Source organism: Scyliorhinus canicula, chromosome 16 (assembly GCF_902713615.1).
Source record: "Scyliorhinus canicula chromosome 16, sScyCan1.1, whole genome shotgun sequence".
Taxonomy (NCBI): Eukaryota; Metazoa; Chordata; class Chondrichthyes; order Carcharhiniformes; family Scyliorhinidae; genus Scyliorhinus; species Scyliorhinus canicula.
In genome coordinates, this window is record NC_052161.1 from 97,481,269 (window position 1) to 97,507,513 (window position 26,245).

Sequence of the window (26,245 nt, forward strand, 5' to 3'; positions counted from 1 at the left end):
GTGGAGTAACTGGACTCGCTCAACCAACCAGTCGGACTTGTGCATCCGCACATGCTTCCGGAGCAAGATGGCCCCGGGGGTGGCCAGCAAGGTCGGGAGAGGGGGTCCTGAGGACGACTTCCTAGGAAAAACAAGAAGACGTTCATGAGGTGTTTGATTAGTGGTAGTACAGAGGAGAGACCGGATTGAATGGAGAGCGTCGGGGATGACCTCTTGCCAACGGGGGATAGGGAGATCTCTGGACCGTAGGGCCAGCAGGATGGTCTTCCAGATGGTGCCATTCTCCCGTTCAACCTGACCGTTACCCCGGGAGTTATAACTGGTCGTCCTGCTAGAGGCTATGCCCCTGCTGAGCAGGAAGTGACGCAGTTCGTCACTCATAAAGGAGGACCCCCGGTCGCTGTGGATGTACGCGGGGTAACCGAACAGGGAGAAGATGGATAGGAGGGCCTTTATGACGGTTGTTGTGGTCATTTCGGGACAGGGAATGGCGAAAGGGAAGCAGGAGTACTCATCAATAACACTCAAGAAATATGTGTTGCGGTTGTTAGAGGGGAGGGGACCCTTGAAGTCTATACTGAGACGTTCAAGGGCGGGATGCCTTGATCAGATGCGCTCGTTCGGGGCGGTAGAAGTGCGGTTTGCACTTGACGCAGACGTGACAGTCCCTGGTGACGGTCCTGACTTCCTCAACGGAGTAGGGCAGGTTGCGGGTCTTGATAAAGTGGTAAAAACGGGTGACCCCTGGATGGCAGAGGCGCGTGTGGAGGGAGCGGAGGCGGTCAATCTGTGCGCTGGCGCAGGTACCGCGCTATAGGGCATCGGGAGGCTCGTTGAGCTTCCCAGGACGATACAAGATATCGTAGTTGTACGTGGACAACTCGATCCGCCACCGCAAGATCTTGTCGTTCTTGATCTTGCCCCTCTGTGCATTATCGAACATGAAAGCTACTGACCGTTGGTCTGTGAGGAGGGTAAACTTCCTGCCGGCAAGATTGTGCCTCCAATATCGCACAGCTTCAACTATGGCCTGTGCCTCCTTTTCCACCGAGGAGTGGCGGATTTCAGAAGCGTGGAGGGTCCGGGAGAAGAAGGCCACGGGTCTGCCCGCTTGGTTCAGGGTGGCCGCCAGAGCTACGTCAGACGCATCGCTCTCGACTTGGAATGGAAGGGACTCGTCGATAGCATGCATCGTGGCCTTTGCGATATCCGCTTTGATGCTTCTAAAGACGTGGCGGGCCTCCATCGACAGGGGAAAGGAGGTGGACTGGATGAGGGGGTGGGCTTTGTCGGCGTAGTTGGGGACCCACGGCGTAATAGGAGAAGAAGCCCAGGCAGCGTTTGAGGGATTTTAGGGAGTTGGGGAGAGGGAGTTCCATTAGGGGGCGCATGCGTTCAGGATTGGGGCCTATCACTCCGTTACGCACTACGTAGCCAAGGATGGCTAGACGGTCGGTACTAAACACGCCCTTATTCTTATTGTAGGTTAAATTAAAGAGTTTCGCGGTTCGGAGGAATTTTTGAAGGTTGATGTCATGGTCCTGCTGGTCGTGGCCGCAGATGGTGACGTTATTGAGATACAGGAAGGTAGCCTGTAAACCGTGCTTGTGGACCATTCGGTCCATCGCCCGTTGGAAGACCGAGACCCCATTTGTGACACCGAATGGAACCCTGAGGAAGTGGTAGAGGCGCCCATCTGCCTCAAACGCGGTGTATTTTCGGTCACTCGTGCGGATGGGGAGCTGGTGGTAGGCAGACTTAAGATCCACCGTGGAAAAGACTTTGTACTTCGCGATCTTGTTAACCAGATCGGAAATACGGGGTAGAGGATACACGTCCAGCTGCGTAAACCTGTTGATGGTCTGACTGTAATCAATGACCATCCGGTTTTTCTCCCCAGTCCGAACTACCAGCACTTGGGCTCACCAGGGAATGTTGCTGGCCTTGATGACTCCTTCCTTAATGAGCCTCTGGACCTCGGACCCAATGAAGGTCTGGTCCTGGGCACTGTATCATCTGCTCCTAGTGGCGACAGGTTTACAATCTAGGGTGAGGTTAGCAAACAAGGAAGGGGGGGTCCACTTTGAGGGACGCGAGGCTGCAGACAGTAAGGGGGGGAATACGGCCGCCGAATTGGAAGGTTAAGCTCTGCAGGTTGCACCTGAAATCCAGGCCCAAGAGTGCCGGAGCGCATAGACGGGGGAGAATGAGGATTTTGTAGTTTTTGACAACCCTCCCCTGGACCGTGAGGTCCGCTATGCAGCACCCGGTGATCTGGACGGAGTGCGAACCCGAGGCCAAATCGATCTTATGCTTAACTGGGTGGATGGGGAGCGCGCAGCGTCTTACCGTGTCGGGGTGGACGAAACTTTCCGTGCTCCCGGAGTCCAGTCGGCATTTCCTCTCATGCCCGTTGAGCTGGATCGTTGTCGTTGTCTTGGCGAGCGTGCATGGTCACGACTGGTCGAGCGTGATGGAAGCAAGTCGTGGCGAGAGTTCCAGATCATCCTCGGTGGCAGAGTAATCGCTGGCAGGGCCTTCTGTGGTGGCCCACGGTGGCGACGCCCAGGGTCCGCACGTGGAATCGGTGTCCCAAGATGGCGGCGCCCAGGACCCGCACCTGGAGCCGGGGCCCCAAGATGGCGGCGCCCATGACCAGCACGTGGCGTCCAGGACCCAAGATGGCACCCATGGGAACCTCGTGGCGGCTGGGGGCAGTGTCAGCGGCGTTTGCGGGCCGGTCAGGGCAGCCGCGAGCGGGGGTAGGGAAGACCGTGGGCCTGTTGCGGGGTCCGGAAGGCGGAACGGAGAGGTCGGTGCGCGGCGCTGGGCCCTGGGAGGGCCCGGGGGGGGGGCGATCCGCAATCGCTGCGCGGAACAGCAGCGACCGACTTGGTTTGGCAGACCACCGCGTAATGCCCCTTCTTCACGCTGCTCTTACACCAAGCGGGTCGGGCAGCGTGGGCGGGGGTGTTTGGAGAGGCCGCAAAAATAGCAGCGGGACCCCGTTAGCTTGTCGGAGCATCCCGCAGCGCAGGCCTGGGGGGGGGGTCGGGGTCAGCTGAGGACGGAGGTGGCGCGTGCTATGAAGTCCAAGGGGTTGCCGCGCGGCCGGGGGCGTATGCATGGGCGTTCAGGTCAGCGACCTCCAGGGAGGTCGCGAAGGTCCGTGCCTCAGCTAGGCTGAGGGCGTTCTTCTCCAGCAATCATTGGCGGATAGAGGAGGATTGCATGCCGGCAACGTAAGCGGCTCTAATTAAAAGTTCCATGTGCTCTGTCGCAGAAACTGGGGGACAGGCGAACATTCTCCCTAGAGCCGTGAGGGCCTGGTAAAACTCGTCGAGTGACTCACCAGGGAACTGTTGTCTAGTAGTCAGGATATGACGTGCATATACTTCGTTGACCGGCCGGAGAAAGTGTCCTCTGAGAATATCCATGGCCGCGTCATAATCATTTTCGTCCTCAATCATTGAGTATACCGCAGTGCCCACGCACGAGTGGAGGATGTGGAGTTTCTGCTCCGTGGTGGGCTTGCTGGCTGCAGTTGTCAGGTAACTGTTGAAACACGCCTGCCAATGTTTAAAGATTGCAGGCGCATTTGAAGCATGCGGGCTGATGCGGGGGCAGTCAGACTTGATGCGTAGTTCCATTTCAAAATTCTAGCTGATTAAATTGATGTACCATCATTTGGACGCGAGGCACGATGAAGGTCCAAACTTAGGCTTTAATCAGCTAGTTGTTAGCCCGGTGGTCGACTACAGAGAAAGGCCGACTGCCGGGAAGTCTAGGTACTTATACCCTGCTTCGGAGGCGGGGTCTACTTGCCTCTCGACCAATTGGTGAGCAGTCACATGACTAGTCCCAGCCAATCAGACGAGAGGCACATGACCAGCCAGACCCAATGGGAAACCAATGCTCTGCACCAATGGCAGTGCTCCCATTCATACCACCACACTCCCATACAGTCTCCACCCTGCACAGTGCCTTAACTCTGTTCGGTTTCCCTAACTATGTCCACAGCGACAGGGGTTCGTCATTCATGAGTGACGAGCTGCGTCAGTACCTGCTCGACAAGGGCACCGCCTCGAGCAGGACTACCAGCTATAACCCCAGGGGGAATGGGTAGGTGGAGAGGGAGAAAGCGACGGTCTGGAAGACCTTCCTACTGACCCTACGGTCCAGGAATCCCCCGACCTCCCACTGGCAGGAGGTCCTCCCCGACGCGCTCCATCCAATTAGGTCCCTCCTGTGTACGGCCACTAATCAGACTCCTCACGAGTGATTATTTGTTTTCCCTCGGGGCACTACCACGGGGGCCTCGCCCTCCATCTTGGTTGAGGACACCGGGCCCTGTTCTCCTCCGGAAGCACGTCCGGACACATAAAACGGACCCACTGGTAGAGAGGGTACTACTACTACACTCAAACCCCCGCTACGCCTTTATCGAACACCCCGACGGCTGGCAGGACACCGTTTCCCTCCGGGACCTGGCGCCTGCAGGATCCACCACCACCACCGCCGAGGTACCCCTCATACTACACCCCATCCGACCCCCCGTGCCTACAGGTTTCCTGCGACCCCTTTCGCCCGTCGCACCAGCCAGGAACAAAGCTCTGAACTAACCACCCCCGGAGTCCACCCTCAGATTCACACCGGACATCAGCTCACAGCCATCCGAAGCGGCTGCAACCCCGGTGCTACGCCGGTCCAGGCGGGCGATCCGGGCACCGGACCGACTCAATCTGTAGACCCGTCACCCCCGCCGGACTTGATTTTTTTTTTAACAGGAGGTGAATGTGGTGAATGTATAATATGTATAATTCACACTGTGCATCACTGTGTCCTTGTGGGCTCCATCTGTGAGCCGTTGCGCGGCTCTGCCCACAGGGGGAGATGAGTAGCATGTACAGGGCTCCACCCTTGGCTACGCCCATGGCTCCTCCCACTACCGGAAGTATAATGTGCTGCGGTCTTGTGAGCCTGCCCTCAGTTCTTCTGGTTGCAGGCAGGCTCAGTTGTAAGTCGATTAAAGCCACAGTTTACTTATACTCGTGTCTTGAATGAATTGATGGTCGCATCACCAAGTGCCGCTGGGGCTCCTTAGAAGGGCCCAAAAGTCCATTCACAGCGGGAGCTGCCAAACGTGCGACCTACCCAGGCATAGCCGCAACCGGAAGTCGACCAGACTACTTGTGACATGTCCAAACCAGGATCTTTATTAAATCCAACGTGGTAAGATAATGATCTGATACACAGCAAGTTATCATGGAGTTTCTTTGTACTCCCCTGGAACTACCCTATGCCCGACTGTCCTTATGTGCGTGTTATAACCATCTACAGAACACCCGCACTTGTATCTGAGATCCTTGACATGACCACTGTCTTGTGATCGTATGGTGGATCTGTACCGCTACCTGCTGGTTGGAGATCGGACCACCAGCTATCTACAATATTGCTTACAGGCATATCACCACAAGGGTTTGGGGGGGGGAGCACATGCAAGGTGCCAACCGGGGCCACCATGTAGCCTGTTGGACCTGCTAGTTTCCGCAGCACTGGGTGATGCCCTGCAGCTGTAAGAGCGGGCGTTGCTCGAGGCAGAAGCTTCAGCACCGGCTGGAGGGCCGGCCGCCCAACAGGCCGAGGAGAAGGAGGTTCCAAGGATGCGCTCCATAAGGCCTCTTAGTGTATTCGTACCGCCTGGCATTCGTGAACCCGCCGGCCCGGACATGCCGTTGGATACTCCGTCTGAGCAGAGGAACAGTGTGACACATCTGCCAGATGTTGGCACACCTGGCACCGCGGGGGTATGGGGTAGGACACCCGCTCCCGGTGACCGTCAAGGTGACGGTTGCCCAGAACTTCTATGCGACAGGGTCCTTCCAGTCGCCGAGTGGGGATCTTACAGACCTCGGTGCATAGGTGCACCCGTGCCATCACAGATGCCCTATATGCCCAGGCGCCTCAATACATCCAGTTCCATGTGGACCGAGCCCACCAGGATGCCCGGACAGCGGGGTTTGCTGCGACGCCGGGATGCCCTGGGTCCAGGGGGCGATAGACGGGAAGCATGTCGCCCTACGCACACCTGCAGATAACGGGCCGCTCTAGAAGGGGTACCACTCAATAAACATCCCGCTAGTCCGTGGCCATCATCTGCGCATCATGCACCTCTGCGCCCAATACACGGACTCCTTCATCCTGGCACACTCGGTGATTCCTGACATGTCCGAGGGCCCCCAGCTAAGGGATTGGCTCCTGGGTGACGGGTTACCCACTGTGGCCGTGGCTGATGACAGCTATCCGGAGGCCACAGACCAGCGCGGAGACCCGCTACAAACACGCCCATACAGCGACCAGAAGTGTCATCAAGCGGTGATTCAGCCTCCTGAAGATGTACTTCAGGTGCCTGGACCGTTCTTGAGAGACCCTCTAATACGAGGCTGAGGGGGTCACCCGCATCATAGTGGCCTGCTGCATGCTCCACAACATGAGAAAGGACAGGCCTCATCCGACGAGGAAGATGCGTGGGAGGGGAACAATGAGCATTACATGGGGCCCAGGCAGGCACGAGAGGCCGCACAGCGTCATCGCCAGGGCACGGGGCGTCTCATTACCTCCAGGTTCACCGACTAGGAGGGAAGGGGTGCTGCTGGCCAGGGGCACAGACCCCACATCCCAGACCCACACCCCCTCACTTCCCATATCACCAAACCCCCGTTTGCACACCCATCTTTTCTACATATCTGCGGCGCTACGTGCTGGGTGCCCTGGGTTGGTAGTGACAGCGGGTCTGGTCCATAGGATGGAGGATGATGATAACCCGCTCCGCGATGAACTCTGGTGCTCCATATTGTATGACAGCATCTGACTCATGCCCACAGTAGCACCTTCCACCTGGGCGATCCCTGCATGTGAGCTGGCCAATCCATCACACGATCCCGTCAAATCCCTAGGCTGGGGGTGATGGGGACGGTGGGGGCACTGTGCGGGGGGGAGAGCATGGTCCTCCCACAGGGCCTGCACTGGTCTTCCCCGCCACCCACCTCCCCGGCCAGCCTGGACCAGCCCAGCCCCACACCCATCAGACAGAGCACCGAGGCGGCATTTAAGTGTTTTTTAAAATATTTTTATTCTCCTTTTTCACAATTTTTCTCCCGAATTTACACCCAACAACAATCAATAACCAACAACAAATATCTCAAACCCCATAACAGTAACAACGATCCCATCCTCCCACCATGCCCAGACATCAGCCCGCATGTTAACATAAACAAATGACAAAGAAAAAAAAGGAATCAGGGATAAGGCTATGATATCTGCCTCCGCACCCGTTTCCAACCTTGGCTGATCCGACACCCTGAATATGGCCTCCTGGGGACCCGGATCCAGCTTCACATGCACCACCTTGGAAATTACCCTAAACACCTCCTTCCAGTACTCCACAAGCTTTGGACAGGACCAAAACATATGAACGTGATTAGCGGGGGCCCCCCCCGCAACGTTCACACACATCTTCTACCCCTTCAAAGAATCGGCTCATCCTTGCCCTCATGAGGTGTGCCCTGCACACCACCTTCAGCTGTATCAGCCCCAACCTCGCACACGAGGTGGAGGCATTCACTCTCCACCAGACCCCCTCACCTCACCTCACGCACCTCACACCAGACCCCCTCCTCTATAACCTCTCCCAATTCTTCCTCCCACTTCGTTTTGATCCCCTCCAGTGATGCCTTATCCTTTTCCAACATAGCTCCGTATACCACTGACACTGTCCCCTTCTCCAGTCCACTTGCCGCCAGCACCTCCTCCAACAAAGTGGAGGCCGGTTCCTCCGGGAATCTCTGTATCTCCTTCCTGGCAAAGTCCTGAACCTGCATATAACTAAACACTTCTCCCTGCTCCATCCCATACTTCGCTTCCAGCTCCCTCAATCCTGCAAATCGATCCCGAGGAAACAAATCTTTTAGAGTCTTAATCCTCTTCACTTCCCATTTCCGAAAGCTTCCGTCCCACCTCCCTGGCTCAAATCTGTGGTTCTCCCGGATCGGCATTTCCCTCGACCCTGCCCCCAACCTGAAGTGTTGGCGAAACTGCCTCCAGATTTTCAATGAAGCTATTACTACCGGACTCAGAGTATTTCCCCAGAGCTATCTGGAGCGGGGCCGTTGCTAGTGCCTTCAGCCCCGACCCCCTGCACGAACTCTCCTCTATTCTGACCCACTGGGAATCAACCCCTCTGACCCAGCTCCGCACCTTCTCCACATTTGCCATCCAGTAGTAGTACATCAGGTTCAGGAGACCCAAACCCCCTGCCTGCCTTCCCCTCTGTAGCAGCACCTTCCTCACTCTGGCCACCTTCCCTCCCCATATAAACAAGGTAATCCTCCCCTCAATCTCCCTGAAAAAAGACGTTGGCAAGAAAATCGGTATGCATTGAAAAATAAACAGAAATCGCGGCAACACATTCATTTTAACCGCCTGCACCCGACCCACCAGTGACAGAGGGAGACCATCCCACCTTGCCAGGTTGGCTTTCACTCTCCCCACCAAACTAGTGATGTTGTATCTGCAAAGCCTTCCCCACTCCCAGGCAATCTGCACCCCCAAATACCTAAAGTGAGTCCCTGCCCTACGAAATGGCAGCCCCACCACCCCTGCCCCCACCCCCGGTTGAGACACCACGAAATACTCACTCTTGTCCAAGTTCAGCTTGTACCCAGAGAAAGACCCAAATACCTGCAGAAACTCCAATATTCCTCCTATCGACGCACTCGGTTCCTACACATACAGCAGCAAGTCGTCGGCATACAAGGACACCCTATGCTCTATCCCCCCCCTCACTATTCCTTTCCATGCTCCCGAACTTCTTAATGCGACGGCCAACTGCTCAAGCGCAAACAGCAGGGGGGACATAGGACATCCCTGCCTAGTCCCACGGTGGATAGAGAATTATCTCGAACTGATATTGTTCGTGCGAACACTCACCTTCGGCTCCTTATATAATAACTTTACTCAGTTCACAAATCTTGGTCCAATTCCAAACCGTTCCAGCACTGCCATCAGGTACCCCCATTCCACCCGATCAAACGCCTTCTCGGCGTCCAGTGCCACCACCACCTCTGTTTCCTTCCCTTCCGCCGGTGCCATAATGACATTCAAGACCCTCCTAATATTTGAAAACAGCTGCCTCCCTTTCACGAACCCTGTCTGATCCTCACCTATCATCTTCGGGAGGCACCCCTCCAGCCTACTCGCCACTACCTTTGCCAATACCTTTGCATCCACATTAAGAAGTGAAATGAGCCTATACGACCCACACTCCGTCGGATCCTTATCCTTTTTAAGCAACAGTGAAATCGATGCCTGCCCCAAGGTTTGCAGCAGCACTCCCTTCCCTATCGCCTCTTCAAACATCCCTACCATCAGGGGTGCCAACTTATCCTTAAATTTTTTATAATATTCCACCGGAAACCCATCCGGCCCTGCCACCTTCCCCGACTGCATCCTCCCAATCGCGTCTTTTATCTCCTGCTGCAGCATTGCTCCTTCTAATGTAGCCTTGTCTCCCTCCCTAGCCTCGGGTACTCCAACCCGTCCAGAAATTCCAGCATCTCACGGTCTCCCCCGGGTGGCTCTGACCTGTACAACCTCTCATAGAATTCCTCAAAAAACCTTGTTAATCAGCTCCGGAGCCACCACCAACTTCCCGGCCCTATCCCTTACCTGAAGAATTTCCCTTGCTGCTGCCTCCCTCCGGAGCTGACCTGCTAACATATGCCCCGTCTTGTCTCCATGTTCATAAACTGCACTTCTCGCTCGCCTCAGTTGGCGCACCGCCTTCCTGGTGGATAGTCGGTCGAAGCTCGCCTGTAGTTCCTTCCTCTTTCCCAGCATCGCTGGGTCCCCATCCTCTGTATAACTCCTACCTGCCTCCAACATCTCATCTATTAGCCTCTGCCGCTCCAACCTCTCCTCTTTGTCCACCCTGGCCTTAAACAAAATTACCTCACCACTCACTACCGCCTTTAAAGCCTTCCAGACGACTGCCATTGACACCTCACCCGTACAGTTGAATCTTACATATTCCTTAATTACCTTTTCAATTTTTTCACAGAATACTTGGTTCCCCAAAAGCCCCACATCCAGTTTCCACCCCGGCCTCTGCACTACCCCCTTCTCCAGCACCATATCCACCCAATGTGGCGCTTGATCTGACACAGCAATTGCAGAGTATTCCGACTCCTTGACTCCAGCCAGCAAAGCCTTTCCCACCACAAAAAAGTCAATCTGCGAGCATACCCTATGGACTGCTGAGAAAAACGAGTACTCCCGTTTCCCTGGGTGTAGGAACCTCCAAGGGTCCACCCCTCCTATTTCCACCATTAGCCCAGCTAGCGCCTTTGCCCCCCCCTGATGGGACCAGCGAGCGCAGCCGTGATCTAAACAACCTTGACTCCTGCACCAGGTTCCAGTCTTCTCTTTTCCCCCCCCCCCCCCCCCCCCCCCCCCCCCAATCTCGTGTGTGTCCAAGTCAGGAATGGCTCCAAACACCTTTCTCGCAAATCCCGCATCGTCCCAGTTGGGACCGTATACACTTGCCAACGCCACTAATCTCCCGTCCAGCGCTCCGGCCACAATCACATATCTACTCCCCTGATCTGCCACTACCTTCTCCATCTGGAAACGTACCCTTTTACTGACCAATACTGCTACCCCTCGAGCCCTTCCATCAAACCCAGTGTGAAACACTTGGCTAACCCAACCCTTTTTAAGTCTCACCTGGTCCTTCACCCTCAAGTGAGTCTCCTGCAGCATTGCCACATTGGTTTTCAGCCTTTTAAGATGGGCAAGCACCCTTGGTCTCTTGACCGGACCTCCTAGCCCTCTTACATTCCACGTAACTATCCTTACTGGGGGTCTCTCACCCCCCCCCATCTTTCATATCCACCATCAACATACCGCCGGGCCCTGCCCCATAAACCTGCCCGCCCCTGTCCATTGTTAACATCGAACCCCTTCCCCCCCCCCCCCCCCCCCCCCCCTCACGAAAATCCCCCTTACCTTTCCCCCAGAAACAACATCCCCCAGCATCCAATCCTGCCCCCCCCCCCCCTCGCTCGCCTCTTAGGCCCATTGACGCCTGCTGTCCAGGCTCCAATGTCCGTAGCCAGCCCTCCTCTCCTCTCACCTCTGTTCACTAGCTGACTGACTTTCGGTAGCTAGTGCGGGTGGCTCCCCCCCGCCAAGACATATCATCCCCTTCCACCTAGTCCCAGAGAAAAAAAAAACAAATCCAACCCATACAATTCACTAACATAACATTTAACCATCGCAACACAGAGCGCCCATCAACCCACCATTAACTTAAACTCTATACAATACAAATCCGTAAAAAGAAAGTTATAACATTTATACATTTTCCAGCTGTTCAAACACAGTCCACAGTCTCTCTTCCAGCTCCGCTCTTCATGTCTGTCCCAAGCCTTCTGCCTTCACGAACGCCTCAGCCGCATCCGCTGTCTCAAAATAAAAGTCTTTGCCGTTATACGTTACCCTCAACCTCGCTGGGTACACCATACCAAACCGGACCTGCTTGTACAACGTCGCCTTCACTCGCCCAAACGTTGCTCCACCGTCGAGTCCTGGTAGATCCGGACCATAGTACCATCCCATAGTTTATCTGTTTAACACCTTCTCCTTCATGCAAAACTTATGGAAGCAGATAATTACTGCCCTTGGCGGCTCGTTCACTTTGGGCTTCGGCCTTAATGACCGATGGGCTCGGTCTAGCTCGTACTGGGAGGGGCTCTCACTCTCCCCCATCAGCTACGCCAACTTCTTAGCGAAGTATTTTGTTGGCCTTGGGCCCTCTGTCCCTTAGGGCAAGCCCACAATTCTCAAATTATGCCGCCTTGAGCGGTTTTCCAAGTCTTCTAGTTTTGCTCGGAGACCTCTATTAATCTCCACAGCCCTCCGCAACTCATCTCCCATTGAGGTGACCTGGTCGCAGTGTCGTGACATGGCTTCCTCCACTGTTTTCATCTTCTCGCCCTGCTCTCTCACCGCGGCCAATGCCTTTGCCACTGCCACCTTCAACAGGGCAATTATCGGGGCGATTGCCTCCTCCACCAGTAACTTCAATGCGGCCGCTGTCTCCTTTTTCCAGGCCTCCATGTGCCTCGCAAACTGTTTTTCCAGCTCCACCGCCATCACCTGGGTCATCTTCTCCACCGTAAATAGTGCGGCCCTGCTTTGCAGTTCGGCTTCTGCCATCCTATCACCACTTTTATTCGACTTCTCCTTCAGCGGCAACCCCACGTTTCCTAATTTCTTCGACGCTGCTTTTCGCATCCTTTAGCGGCTTATTGTTTTTCACTTTCTCTTCTCCTCTCTCTCCCTCCACCCTTCTGTCCTTCATCAATCTGAATTATTCTTTTTTTTAAAGACAATGGGGAGGGGAAAAAAAACTTCACCAAACTTCTTTAAATTTCTTTAAATCTTCCAGCTTTCTTTCTTTCTCCTCTGTACTCACCCTGAACTCCCCTAGGACCAGGTTCCAGCCTTCTTCCTCCTAGGTGGGAGCCATCCGTTGGGGACACAGCTCTTACATGGTGTCCTGGACTCTGGCCGGCCTCCTCGTAGCTCCGCCCCCGCTGCTCTGGCCCCGACGCCGCGCTGGGCCCAGGACTTCAGCCCCCAACACCCGCGCGGGGTTCTTCACCGGTTTTTAAACCGGCCCCGCTAGCTGCTCGCGACGGCCCCAAAGGCCAACGGTAGTTGGGGGGTGCGTCGAAACTCGGGGATTTCCCCGGAATCGCCGCGACTCGTGGCCGCCAGCGGGAGCTCTTCGTGCTGCGGCCGCCCTGCCCGCCCACGCCACCGGAAGTCCGCATTTAAAAGTGATGTGTTTATTGTGAAGAAATATATACAGTCTGTGCCCTAACCCCTATGACTGAATTGTGCCAACATAACTGGTGTCTAACTTTCTAGCTTTACGAGCCCTAGGTAGTTCCCCAGACGGTACAGCAGGCGTGGAGGTAGCCTGCTGTGACTCCTGCCCTGCGACAAGGGTTCCCGGCCGCTGCTCAGGTGTCCCGGGTGGCATGGTGCAACCCTGTTCTGCCCGCTGTGCACCAGGGACAGCTGGGGGGGTGGGGAGTGGGGAGTCCGATGTGCTGCGGTGTTCCGGCACCTCTCCTGAGGCAGTCACCGGCATGGGCCCCATCACCTCCTCCCTTAAGATGCCCGTGCGAATGGAGCCATCCCCTGAGGACCCCCCACCACATGGCGCTGCCAGTCCTGGCAGCCCGCTCTGGTCTTGGCCAGGGTCTGCACGCTTGCGGCCATGGAGCACAGAAAGTGGACCATCTCCGTCTCGGTCTGCACCACATAATGTTGCGACTGTGCCACCACCCTGTAGCTCTGTGCCACATCACCCAGTGATTGGGCCACCTCCTTCTGGATTTGAGCCACCTCCCTCTGGGACTGGTCCACCCCGCCCAGTGTCCTTGGCAATGCCGCCGACGTTCCTAGCCATTGCCTGCTATGACAGGGCCATGCTGAGGAACGCTGCTGCAATGTCCAGGTGGCTCTGACATATGGCTGCCTGTGAGAGGGCATAGGATCCATAGCCAAAACCGTCGTCTCCAATGCCTCCCCCACAGATGCCACCTGATCGGTGTCGGCCTGGGTGGCATGCATGACCGGCACCATCGGATGGACTCCTCCACCCGCGCCCGCAGTGCTGGATACCCGCCGTCATTCTCTCTTGTAGTCCCTAGGTCTCTGACTGCATCTGCACTGTGGCTGGGACTGGATGTTCCAGAAGCCCGGCACCCGTTTGGAAGGCAACTGGTTCCTCGGGCTGGCCTGCCCTCCGACCGTCCAGCTCCTCGGCTGCTCCACATGTGTCATGGGAATCCGCAACTAAGCAGGGTCTCACTTTCTCGCCCGCCGCTGATCTCCACCTTGGCGACCTCCCTTTCCTCCAGGCCGCCAACCACGTCCAGTGACCTCTGCTCGGGCATAGTGAGGGGCCGCAGTTCTGGTGGTCTTCTCCCGCTCCTGGCGATTGTGCGCGGCCTTCTCCTTGGTGGGGGCACACAAACAGCACTACTGTTAGACACATGTAGCCCAGGGGTTGGGTAGATGAAGCATTGTCAAACTCGGAGGCACGACCCCGCGGGCAGGTGTCGGGAGGGTCGCGGAGCCGTCCGTCGCGGCGCTCCCAATCCTGCAAATCTGAGTGCAACAGCCGCAGCAGCCAGCTTTTAATAATGCCAGCTGCGAGATGCCTTCAAAATGGCCAGGAACAGATAAAAAAAATTCGGTCGCACTGTGCATGCATGCCCGATCATCGATGCGCATGCGCTAAACTATGCAGGTTTTTCAATAACAAATTTTCTCCCCACAATTTAAAACAAACAAGGCGTGTTTCCACACCAACACAAGAAAAAAACTCCCCCCCCCCCCCCACCAAAAAAAATAATAACAAAAAACCAACAGCAATACAAGAAAGAAGAAAATGACAACATAGCAAACCCACCGCTGCAAAAAACAAACCCCCTAACCACCCCCAAACCCACACCCGCCACCTCCCCCAAATTGCTGCTGAGACCGACCACTCTCTACCCCTTTGCCAGGAAGTCGAGAAAGGGCTGCCACCGCTGAAAGAACCCCTGTACCGACCCCCTCAGGGCAAACTTCATCCTTTCCAACTAGATGAACCCAGCCATGTCGTTGATCCAGGCCTCCGAACTTGGGGGCCGCGTATCCCTCCACTGTAACAGAATCCTGCGCCGGGCTACTAGAGACGTAAAAGCCAGAATGCTGGCCTCTCTCACCTCCTGCACTCCCGGCTCCGAAGCTACCCCAAAGATCGCGAGCCTCCAGCCCGGCTTGACCCTCGACCCGACCACTTCCGACAAAGTCCCCGCCACCCCCTTCCAAAACCTCTCCAAGGCCGGACAAGCCCTGAACATATGGGTGTGATTCGCCGGGCCTCCCGCACCTGTCTTACCCTCCGAAGAACCGGCTCATCCTTGCCCCTGTCATGTGAGCCCCATGCAGCACCTTCAGCTGAATTAGGCTGAGCCGTGCGCAAGAGGAGGAGGAATTCACCCTCTCCAGGACGTCTGACCACATTCCATCTTCAATCTCTTCCCCAGCTCTTCCTCCCACTTCGCTTTGAGCTCTTCTACTGAGGCCTCCTCCTCCTCCTGCATCAGCTGGTAAATAGCCGAGATCTTTCCTTCACCGACCCACATTCCCGAAAGCACCCTATCTTGCACCACCCTTTGCATTTGTTTTCATATGATCACAGCCTTTTTTTTTCAAGTTCGGCGGGCCAATGGGACAAAGGGACCATTGGGGCCAAAGGGACCCCAAACCATTTTCTCCATTTTTGTCAGCAACAAACAAGGTAAGAAAAAATGGTGGGTCGCGCAGGTCGGCCGGCGTGAGTCGCAAAGGTCGGTCGGCGTGGGTTGCGAAGGTCGATCGGGTTGGGTCCCGAAGGTTGGCCGGTTGGTATAAATGGGTCCCTGGAAAAAAAGTTTGAAAAACACTGGGATAGATGGTGGCCTCAGTGGCCAGGACACCCGGCCATGGTGTCTGGAATGTGGGGCAGGGTGGGAGTTTGGCTGTCCCCTGGGAAGGAGGGGCCAGGTATGTGGGGGGGGGGCAGGGCAGGGTTAGTGCAAGGGGAACAGCACTGCCTACTCACCCTGGCTGCCCTGAGGAGGTCGTGGATTTCCTTCCTGTACTGCATGCCAGTCCTGGCGACGTTGCCCATGGCATTGTCCACCTCTGCAACCTGTGCCCAGGCACGGCGGACAGTGGCGCCTGGCAGCCTTCCTCCAGGGTTGGGGTACAGGGTCATCCACCTCTCCTCCACGGCATCCATGAGGGTGTCCAACTCTGCATCCCTGAACAATGGCGCTGCTCTCCATCCAGCCATCTTGGTGGCTGGAACGGTGTGTGTGTGTGGGGAGATGGATCGTTTCAAGTGCGGCTGTGGCGTGTGAGCCTCGTGCGCCAATCACAGACCCGGGGAATCCGGCACTTTTGCATGGAATTGATTGTGTTCCACGTGCTGATGGTGCTAACCCATTTAAAGTAGCTGAATCGGTGCAGCTGTTGCGCCGTTTGTTCTGACGTAAAACGCCACTGTTTCCACGCCGGCATCGGCACTTAGTCTCAAAACTGAAGAATCCAGCCCTTAGTCTCAGAAACGGAGAATCCCGCCGCACAAGTTTGGGATTTAGCAATATAATGTAAACTTACAAAAATGTTGCCCTGAAGCATGAAATTTTACATCCTTAACAAAGATTCAACAAAGTGCATATATGCTACACTGTAAAATCCATATGAATTAACACACTATATGTAATCATTAAATCATAAAACAAAAATTGTTCCATTAACTAATGAAGAAAAATTAAATTTAAGCAATTTTTAAAAATTAATTTGACTTAAACAAGTACTTTATGATGAGACCATCAATTCATGAGACACGTGCTTTAAGATATGAACAGTGGTTTTAATCTACTTACAACAGAGCCAGCCTGTAACACGATGAACCCTGGATGAACTGGTTGGCTGGCTCTGGGCATCGATCTTTATACAGCAGTCCAGGGGGAGGAGCCAAGGGTGGAGCCCTGTACAAACTCCTCTGCATTCCCAGTGCTACTCCCCCTAGGGGTTGGGCAACACAACTGCGCTTACAATAATATGGTATATATATTACAGTGTGAATTACATTCACCACATTCACCCCCTACAAAAAAAATCAAGTCCGGCGGGGGTGGTGGTTCACAAATTGAGTCTGTCCGGTGGTCGAGTCGTCCGCTGCGATCTGCGGAACACCGGGGTTGCAGCCTCTTGTGGTCGCTGGATGGGTGTTGTGGGTTGGGGTACGATGGCGGACTCCGGGGGCGATTGCGTCCGAGCACCATACCCGTCTGGTTCGACTGGGGGCGCTGGGAGCTAGCCGGTGTGGGTGCGCGAAACAATTGTAGCGAGCTAGTGGGCTCAGGAGCGCGAGGGGGTGGCTGGGTGGTGTGTAGAGTGAGGGGTACCTCTGCAGTGATAGTGGGGGTGCTGGATCCTGCGGGTGCTAGGTCCCGGAGGGATACGGTGTCCTGACGGCCGTCAGGGAACTCTACAAAGGCGTACTGGGGGTTTGAGTGAAGCAGGCGCGCCTTCTCTACAAGGGTGTCAGTTTTGTGCGCCCTGACGTGCTTCCTGAGGAGTACGGGGCCCGGTGTCTTCAGCCATGCCGGGAGAGAGACCCCCGTGGTAGTGCCCCTGGAAAAACTAAAGAGCTGCTCGTGAGGGGTCTGATTGGTCGCGGTGCATAAGAGGGACCTAATAGCGTGGAGCGCGTCTGGGAGGACATCCTGCCAATGGGAGACTGGGAGATTCCTGGACCGGAGGGTCAGTAGGACGGTCTTCCAGACCGTCGCATTCTCCCTCTCCACCTGCCCGTTCCCCCTGGGGTTGTAGCTGTTAGTCCTGCTCGAGGCGATGACCTTGTCGAGCAGGTACTGACGCAGCTCGTCGCTCATGAAGGACGAACCCCGGTCGCTGTGTACGTAGCTGGGGAAACCAAACAGGGTGAAGATACGATGCAGGGCCCTAATGACTGTGGGAGGTCATATCGGGGCACGGGATAGCAAAGGGGAAGCGGGAGAACTCGTCTATAACGTTTAGGAAGTAAACGTTACTGTTAGTTGAGGGGAGTGGCCCTTTGAAATCGATCGCGAGGTGTTCAAAGGGCCTAGAAGCCTTGACCAGGTGGGCCCTGTCTGGTCTATAGAAGTGCGGTTTGCACTCCGCACAGATCAGGCAGTCTCTGGTGACAGCTTTTACCTCCTCAGTAGAGAAAGGCAGATTTCGGGCTTTGATGTAATGGGCGAGCCGGGTGGCAGAGGTCGTTGTGGATTACTTTTAGGCGGTCGCCCTGTGCGCTGCCGCACGTCCCGCGGGATAGTGCATCTGGGGGCTCGTTGAGCTTCCCCGGTCGATACTTAATATCGTAGCTATAGGTGGAGAGTTCGATCCTCCACCGCAGAATTTTATCATTTTTAATTTTGCCCCTTTGCGAGTTGTCGAACATGAAGGCAACTGATCTTTGGTCGGTGATGAGGGTGAACCTCCTACCTGTGAGGTAGTGCCTCCAGTGACGAATAGCCTCCACAATGGCTTGTGCTTATTTTTCGACTGCCGAGTGTCGGACTTCCGAAGCAGAGGGGATTCGGGAGAAAAATGTGACTGGCCTCCCTGCCTGATTTAACGTGGCTGCAAGAGCTACCTCTGAGGCATCGCTCTCAACCTGAAAGGGGGTGGATTCATCCACCGCCCGCATGGTCGCTTTGGCGATGTCCTCCTTGATGCAGTTGAAGGCCTGGCACGCCTCAGCTGACAGGGGAAATAGTGTGGCCTTAAAGAGGGCCTTGTGGCCTTGTCCGCATATTGAGGGACCCACTGGGCGTAATAGGAAAAAAATCCCAAGCACCGATTGAGGGGCTTGGGACAATGAGGGAGAGGGAGTTCTAAGAGGGGGCGCGTCCGGGTCGGGGCCCAGGACTCTGTTTTCCACGACATAGCCGAGGATGGCTAGTCTGGTCGTGCGGAAAACGCATTTCTCCTTGTTATATGTTAGATTTAGTTTCTGAGCCGTCTGGAGAAAACAGTAGAGGTTGGCGTCATGGTCCTGCTGGTCATAGCCACAGATGGTAACGATTTCCAAGTACGGGAACGTGGCCCGCAGCCCGTACTGGTCCACCATTCGGTCCATTGCTCGTTGGAACACCGAAACCCCATTTGTGACGCCGAAGGGAACCCGGAGGAAATGGAAGAGGCGGCCATCGGCTTCGAATGCCATGTAGTGGCGGTCCTCCAGGCGGATTGGGAGCTGGTGGTATGCAGACTTCAGATCCTCCGTGGAAAAAATCCGATACTGGGCAATCCTGGGTAGGGGGTACACGTCGAGGAGCGTAAACCTATTAATGGTCTGACTATAGTCTACGACCATGCTGAATTTTTCCCCGGTCTTGACGACCCCCACCTGAGCTCTCCAGGGGTGGTTGCTGGCCTCTATGATCCCCTCACTGAGGAGCCTTTGGACCTCCGATCGGATGAACACCCTATCCTGCAGGCTGTATCGCCTGCTGCGAGTGGCTACGGGTTTACAGTCCATGGTGAGGTTGGCAAAGAGAGGAGGGGGGTGAGTGGGGGTAGGGGTCCACCGAAACTGAGGGTGAGACTCTTGAGATTACATTGAAAATCGAGTCCCAATAAGAATGGGGCGCAGAGTTCAGGCAGGACATAGAGTTGGAAGTTAGAATAGCTAGAGCCTTGGATTGTGAGAGACGCGGCGGTGCGCCCTTGGATCTGAACAGAGTGGGAGCCCGAAGCGAGGGAGATAGTTTGCCGCGCAGGGAAAACGGGGAGCGAACAGCTTCTTACCAGATCTGGGTGTACGAAGCTCTCAGTGCTCCCGGAGTCGAAAAGGCACAGCGTGCTGTACCCGTTGATTTGGACCATCGCCATCGAGTTGTGGAGGTGCTTTGGGCGCGATTGGTCCAGTGTGACTGTGCTGAGTTGCGGGTAGTCGGCAGCTCGATCAGCTGTGCTGGAGTGGCCCCGTGATGACTGCCCTCTGAGTTCGTAGTCGTCGAGGTAAGTTTCAGAGTTTGGAGGGGATGGATCCCAAGATGGCCGCCCCCATGAGTCACACATGGCCGGCCGCATGGAGGAGGATTACCAAGATGGCCGCCCCCATGAGCCGCACATGGCCGGCTGCATGGAGGAGGATTGCCAAGATGGCCACCCCCATGAGTCGCACATGTTGGGTGGGGGCGGAGTCGGCATACAGGCTGCAGCATTTCGGGGCCTGCAGGCCTGTGAATTTGGGGAACGAGTGCTTTGAGCCGTGGGAGGGTTAGAGGCTGGGGCTTTCTTCGCCAGACACACTCGGGCATTGGTCGACTACATAGAAAGGCCGACCGCCGGGAAACCTGGGTACGAGGTCTACTTGCCTCTCGACCAATTGGTGAGCAGTCACATGACTAGTCCCAGCCAATCAGAAGAGAGGCACATGACCAGCCAGAACCAATGGGGAACCAATGCTCTGCACCAATGGCAGTGCTCCCACTCATCACCACATTCACCCCTTGTGGAGAAAGAATGCGGGGGGGGGTGTGGAGTGTCCGAGAACTGGTGATATGAGTAGATAAGATATGGGCTGCCCACTGGCACGTGGCAAAAATAAACAATACTACATACTACAAAAAAAATTACAATAGAGTCCAATAAAGTCCCATGGCCATTGCATCAGATGGTCACGATCAGCCTGTCGGGTGTCCGTGATGTTCTGGTGGACCGTCGCAGTGGAGCCGGTGACGTCGGGCCGATGGTCGTCCTTGCCTCCGGGAGCGTCGGTCGTAGATGTGTCTCCGTACCCCGGGCCGGTGGTGGAGACGCTGTAATCGGGGAAGGGGGGGTATATGCGCTGGGTCGTGGGGGGAATTGGGATTGGGGGGGGGGGGGGTGGTGTTGATGAAAGAGGAGAGAGCCGCACGCCGGCGGGTGCCAGGTCCCGGACCGAGACCGTATCCTGCCGACCGTCGGGATACTCCACGTACGCATACTGCGGGTTGGCGTGGAGTAACTGGACTCGCTCAACCAACGGGTCGGACTTGTGCACCCGCACCTGCTTCCGGAGCAAGATGGGCCCAGGAGTGGCCAGCCAGGTCGGGAGAGGGGATCCGAGGTCGGCTTCCTAGGGAAAACAAGAAGACGTTCATGAGGTGTTTGATTAGTGGTAGTACAGAGGAGGGACCGGATTGAGTGAATGGTGTTGGGGATAACCTCTTGCCAACGGGGAATAGGGAGATCTCTGGACCGTAGGGCCAGCAGGATGGTCTTCCAGATGGTGCCATTCTCCCGTTCAACCTGACCGTTACCCCGGGAGTTATAACTGGTCATCCTGCTAGAGGCTATGCCCCTGCTGAGCAGGAATTGATGCAGTTCGTCACTCATAAAGGAGGACCCCCGGTCGCTGTGGATGTACGCGGGGTAACCGAACAGGGAGAAGATGGATAGGAGGGCCTTTATGACGGTTGTTGTGGTCATTTCGGGACAGGGAATGGCGAAAGGGAAGCAGGAGTACTCGTCGATAACACTCAGGGAATATGTGTTACGGTTGCTGGAGGGGAGGGGACCCTTGAAGTCTAGACGTTCAAAGGGGCGAGATGCCTTGATCAGATGCGCTCATTCGGGGCGGTAGAAGTGCGGTTTGCACTTGGCGCAGATGTGGCAGTCCCTGGTGACGGTCCTGACTTCCTCAACGGAGTAGGGCAGGTTGCGAGTCTTAATAAAATGGTAAAAACGAGTGACCCCTGGATGGCAGAGGTCCGTGTGGAGGGAGCGGAGGCGGTCAATCTGCGAGCTGGCGCATGTACCGCGGGATAGGGCATCGGATGGCTCGTTGAGCTTCCCAGGACGATACAAGATATCGTAGTTGTACGTGGACAACTCGATCCGCCACCGCAAGATCTTGTCGTTCTTGATCTTGCCCCTCTGTGCATTATCGAACATGAAAGCTACTGACCGTTGGTCTGTGAGGAGGGTAAACCTCCTGCCCGCCAGATAGTGCCTCCAATATCGCACAGCTTCGACTATGGTCTGTGCCTCCTTTTCCACCGAGGAGTGGCGGATTTCAGAAGCGTGGAGGGTTCGTGAGAAGAAGGCCACGGGTCTGCCCGCTTGGTTCAGGGTGGCCGCCAGAGCTACGGCAGACGCGTCGCTCTCGACCTGGAATAGGAGGGACTCGTCGATAGCATGCATCGTGGGCTTTGCGATATCCGCTTTGATGCGGCTAAAGGCTTGGCAAGCCTCCATCGACAGGGAAAAGGAGGTGGACTGGATGAGGGGGCGGGCTTTGTTGGCGTAATTGGGGACCCACTGGGCGTAATAGGAGAAGAAGCCCAGGCAGCGTTTGAGGGAGTTCCATCAGGGGGCGCATGTGTTCAGGATCGGGGCCTATCACTCCGTTACGCACTACGTAGTCAAGGATGGCTAGACAGTCGGTGCTAAACACGCACTTATCCTTATTGTAAGTTAAATTAAGGAGTTTTGCGGTTCGGAGGAATTTTTGACGGTTGATGTCATGGTCCTGCTGATCGTGGCCGCAGATGGTGATGTTATCGAGGTACGGGAAGGTAGCCCGTAACCCATGCTTGTCGACCATTCGGTCCATCTCCCGTTGGATGACCGAGACCCCATTTGTGACACCGAATGGAACCCTGAGGAAGTGGTAGAGGTGCCCATCTGCCTCAAACGCGGTGTACTTGCGGTCACTCGCGCGGATGGGGAGCTGGTGGTAGGCGGACTTAACGTCCACCGTGGAAAAGACTTTGAATTTCGCGATCCTGTTAACCAGGTCGGAAATACCGGGGAGAGGGTACGCGTCCAGCTGCGTAAACCTTTTGATGGTCTGACTGTAATCAATGACCATCCGTTTTTTCTGCCCAGACCGAACTACCAGCACTTGGGCTCGCCAGGGACGGTTGCTGGCCTCGATAACTCCTTCCTTAAGGAGCCTCTGGACCTCGGACCCGATGAATGTACGGTCCTGGGCAGTGTATCGTCTGCTCCGAGTGGCGACAGGTTTACAATCTGGGGTGAGATTAGCAAACAAGGAAGGTGGGTCCACTTTGAGGGGCGCGAGGCTGCAGACAGTAAGGGGGGAATAGGACCGCCGAATTGGAAGGTTAAGCTCCGCAGGTTGCACTGGAAATCCAGGCGCAAGAGTGCTGGAGCGCATAGACGGGGGAGAATGAGGAGTTTGAACACCCTCCCCTGGACCGTGAGGTCCGCTATGCAACACCCAGTGATTTGGACGGAGTGCGAACCCGAGGCCAATTCGATTTTATGCTTAACTGGGTGGATGGGGAGCGCGCAGCGTCTTACCGTGTCGGGGTGGACGAAACTTTCCGTGCCCCCAGAGTCCAGTAGGCATTTCGTCTTGTGTCCATTGAGCTGGATTGTTGTCGTAGTCTTGGCGAGCGAGCATGGTCGCGACTGGTCGAGAGTGATGAAGCAAGTCGTGGCGAGAGTTCCAGGTCATCCTCGGTGGCAGAGTAATCGCTGGCAGGTCCTTCCGTGTTGGCCCAAGATGGCGGCGCCCAGGACCCGCACGTGGAATCGGGGTCCCAAGATGGCGGTGCCCAGGACCCGCACGTGGAGCCGGGGCCCCAAGATGGTGGTGCCCGTGACCCGCACGTGGAGCCGGGGCCCCAAGATGGTGGCGCCCGTGATCCGCACGTGGCGTCCGGGGCCCAAGATGGCGGCGCCCGTGGGGACCTCGTGGCAGCTGGAGGCAGTGTTAGTGGCGTCTGCGGGCTGGTCGGGGCAGCTGGGAGCGGGGGTTGAAAGGACCGTGGGCCTGTTGCGGGGGGCAGAGAGGTCGCGGCGCGGGGCCCAGGGGGGCGATCCGCGGTCGCTGCGCAGAACAGCAGCGACCGACTTGGTCTGGCAGACCACCGCCTAGTGGCCCTTCTTCCCGCAGATCTTACACAGAGCGGAGCGGGCTGGGCAGCGCGGGCGGGGGAGCTTGGAGAGACCACAAAAATAGCAGCGGGGCCCCGATAACTTGCTGGAGAGTCCCGCAGCGCAGGCCTGGGGGGGGGTCGGGGTCAGCGGAGGACGGGGGTGGCGCGTGCCACGATGTCCAGGGGGTTGCTGCGCGGTTGGGGGGCGTATGTGTGGCCGTTCAGGTCGGCGACCTCCAGGGAGGTTGCAAGGGTCCGTGCCTCAGCTACGCTGAGAGCGTTCTTCTCCAGCAATCGTTGGCGGATAGAGGAGGATTGCATGCCAGCAACATAAGCGTTGCTAATTAAAAGTTCCACGTGCTCGGTCGCCGAAACTTGGGGACAGGCGCACATTCTCCCTAGAGCTGTGAGGGCCTGGTAGAATTCGTCAAGTGACTCACCAGGGAACTGGTGTCTAGTCGTCAGGAGATGCCGTGCATATCCATGGATATCCATGGCCGCATCATAATCGCTTTCGTCCTAAATCATTGAATATACCGTCGTGCCCACGCACGAGTGGAGGATGTGGAGTTTCTGCTCCTTGGAGGGTTTGCTGGCTGCAGTTGTCAGGTAACTGTTGAAGCACGCCTGCCAAAGTTTAAAGATTGCAGGCGCATTTGAGGCATGCGGGCTGGTGCGGAGGCAGTCAGGCTTGATGCATAGCTCCATTCCAAAATTCTAGCTGATTAAATTGATGTACCATCAATTGGACGCGAGACAAACTGTGGCTTTAATCAGCTAGTTGTTAGCCCGGTGGTCGACTACAGAGAAAGGCCGACCGCCGGGAAACCTGGGTACTTATACCCCGCCTCGGAGGCGGGGTCTACTAGCCTCTCGACCAATTGGTGAGCAGTCACATGACTAGTCCCAGCCAATCAGACGAGAGGCACATGGCCAGCCAGAGCCAATGGGGAACCAATGCTCTGCACCAATGGCAGTGCTCCCACTCATATCATCACACATAGTGTCCTTTTCGCCCACAGCTGCTGCAGGTTGCTTTGCGGGCCGGGCAGTGCTGCCGCGGGTGCTGGGGCTGGCCACAAAAGTGGCAGGCTGGGGCAGCATTGTGGCTGTGCGGCCGCGCGGCGCAGGCCTGGGGGAGTCGCTGGTCGGGGGCCCATGACGGGATCCGCGGGGAACGAGGTGAGGCTGCGAAATGAGACCTCCATAGTCGTAGCAAGTTCAACAGTATCTTCAAGATTTTGGGCCCCCTTTTCCAGCAGTCGCTGGCGCACGTAACTTGATCTCAGGCCTGCAACAAAGACATCACGGACAGCAAGTTCTCTATGCTCTGCAGCAGTTACAGCCTGATAGTTACAGTCCCGAGATAGAGTTTTTAGTTCTCTGAGGAATTCTTCGAGTGATTCCGTAGGCCGCTGGCGGCGAGTAGTAAACATGTGTCGCGCGTAGACCTCATTTACAGGCCTCACATACATTTTGTCAAGTAGCGCTAGGGCTTCAGTATATGAGCCGGTACAGTTTAGTTGAGTGGAAATTGTGTGGCTTACCCTCGCGTGCAGTAGGCTTAGTTTCTGCTCCTTCGTCGTTTCAGCTGTGCTTGCTTCAGCCAGATAGGCTTTAAAACATCGGAGCCAATGCGAAAAGATTTATTTTGCCTCTGCATCCTGTGGGTCGAGTTCCAATCGCTCAGGCTTGAGGGCTGATTCCATGATTGTTCCTTACTGTTTCTTAAGTAGATTAAATTGATGAGACCATCAATTCACGAGACACGTGCTTTAAGATATGAACAGTGGTTTTAATCTACTTACAACAGAGCCAGCCTGTAACACGATGAACCCTGGATGAACTGGTCGGCTGGCTCTGGGCATCGATCTTTATACAGCAGTTCAGGGGGAGGAGCCGTGGGCGGAGCCAACGGTGGAGCCCTGTACAAACTCCTATGCATTCCCAGTGCTACTCCCCCTAGTGGTCAGGCAACGCAACTGCGCTTACAATAATATGGTATATATATTACAGTGTGAATTACATTCACCACACTATTTATTTACAAATGTATTTAGAAGAATGTAAAGGCTGTATTGAATGTTTAAAACTATTTTTCTTCTGTTTTCTAGGTCTGATGGCATTGTTTTGTTGTCCACTACGACTGGCCTGCATATACTATCTGATTTGGTGTTTCTCCTACACTCTCTTTCCATCTACCCTGTGGAGCTGCAAGTGTTAACTCCATGTTTCATGCTTTCCCTTCACAGGGACAGGCTTGGTGCTGCACCCAGAGCCCAGGAGTCGTTCTTGTCAAGTGACAAAAAGGCAGCCTCATGAAAACTGTAGAAGGATTTTCTTTTTGATCTAGCTAACCGGCTTATATGATCTCCATTTCTGTTAAATTTTTCTGAAAATTCTGGAGGTATTTTTTCTTTTTATTTTGCATTCCAAAACAGTTTAGTTCATTTGCAGATATTTGCTTTTGGATATAAATTGCCTCTTTCTGATACTTAACCTATTTCTCAAAAAACAGGCACAAAACATATTATTCCTCTTTTTCAGTGAGTTCTGGAGAATGCGATCACCATATTGAAATTGCTCATTAAAAGTTTGAGCAGATTTTAAATATATTCAGAGAAGTATTAGCATTCAGAATTTAATTTTTTTCTAATTCTGAACTTTTCACTTTAATAAAGTGA

General features: G+C 55.3%; 1 protein-coding gene across 5 annotated transcripts in view; it reads left to right on the forward strand.

Annotated features, from left to right (window-relative positions):
* Positions 1 to 26,245, forward strand: part of tmem269 (transmembrane protein 269) — a 214,915-nt gene that overhangs the window by 175,520 nt on the left and 13,150 nt on the right. For 3 of the 5 annotated variants that reach the window (XM_038773469.1, XM_038773471.1, XM_038773468.1), the window contains one exon: positions 25,676 to 25,963. The exons of 1 other annotated variant lie outside the window; for it this stretch is intronic. In XM_038773469.1, coding sequence (XP_038629397.1) covers positions 25,676 to 25,785 — 110 coding nt within the window. In that variant the 3' untranslated portion in view covers positions 25,786 to 25,963. Of the gene's footprint in view, positions 1 to 25,675; positions 25,969 to 26,245 lie in introns of those variants that run through there. One more of the 5 variants, XR_005457403.1, reaches the window with a different exon arrangement.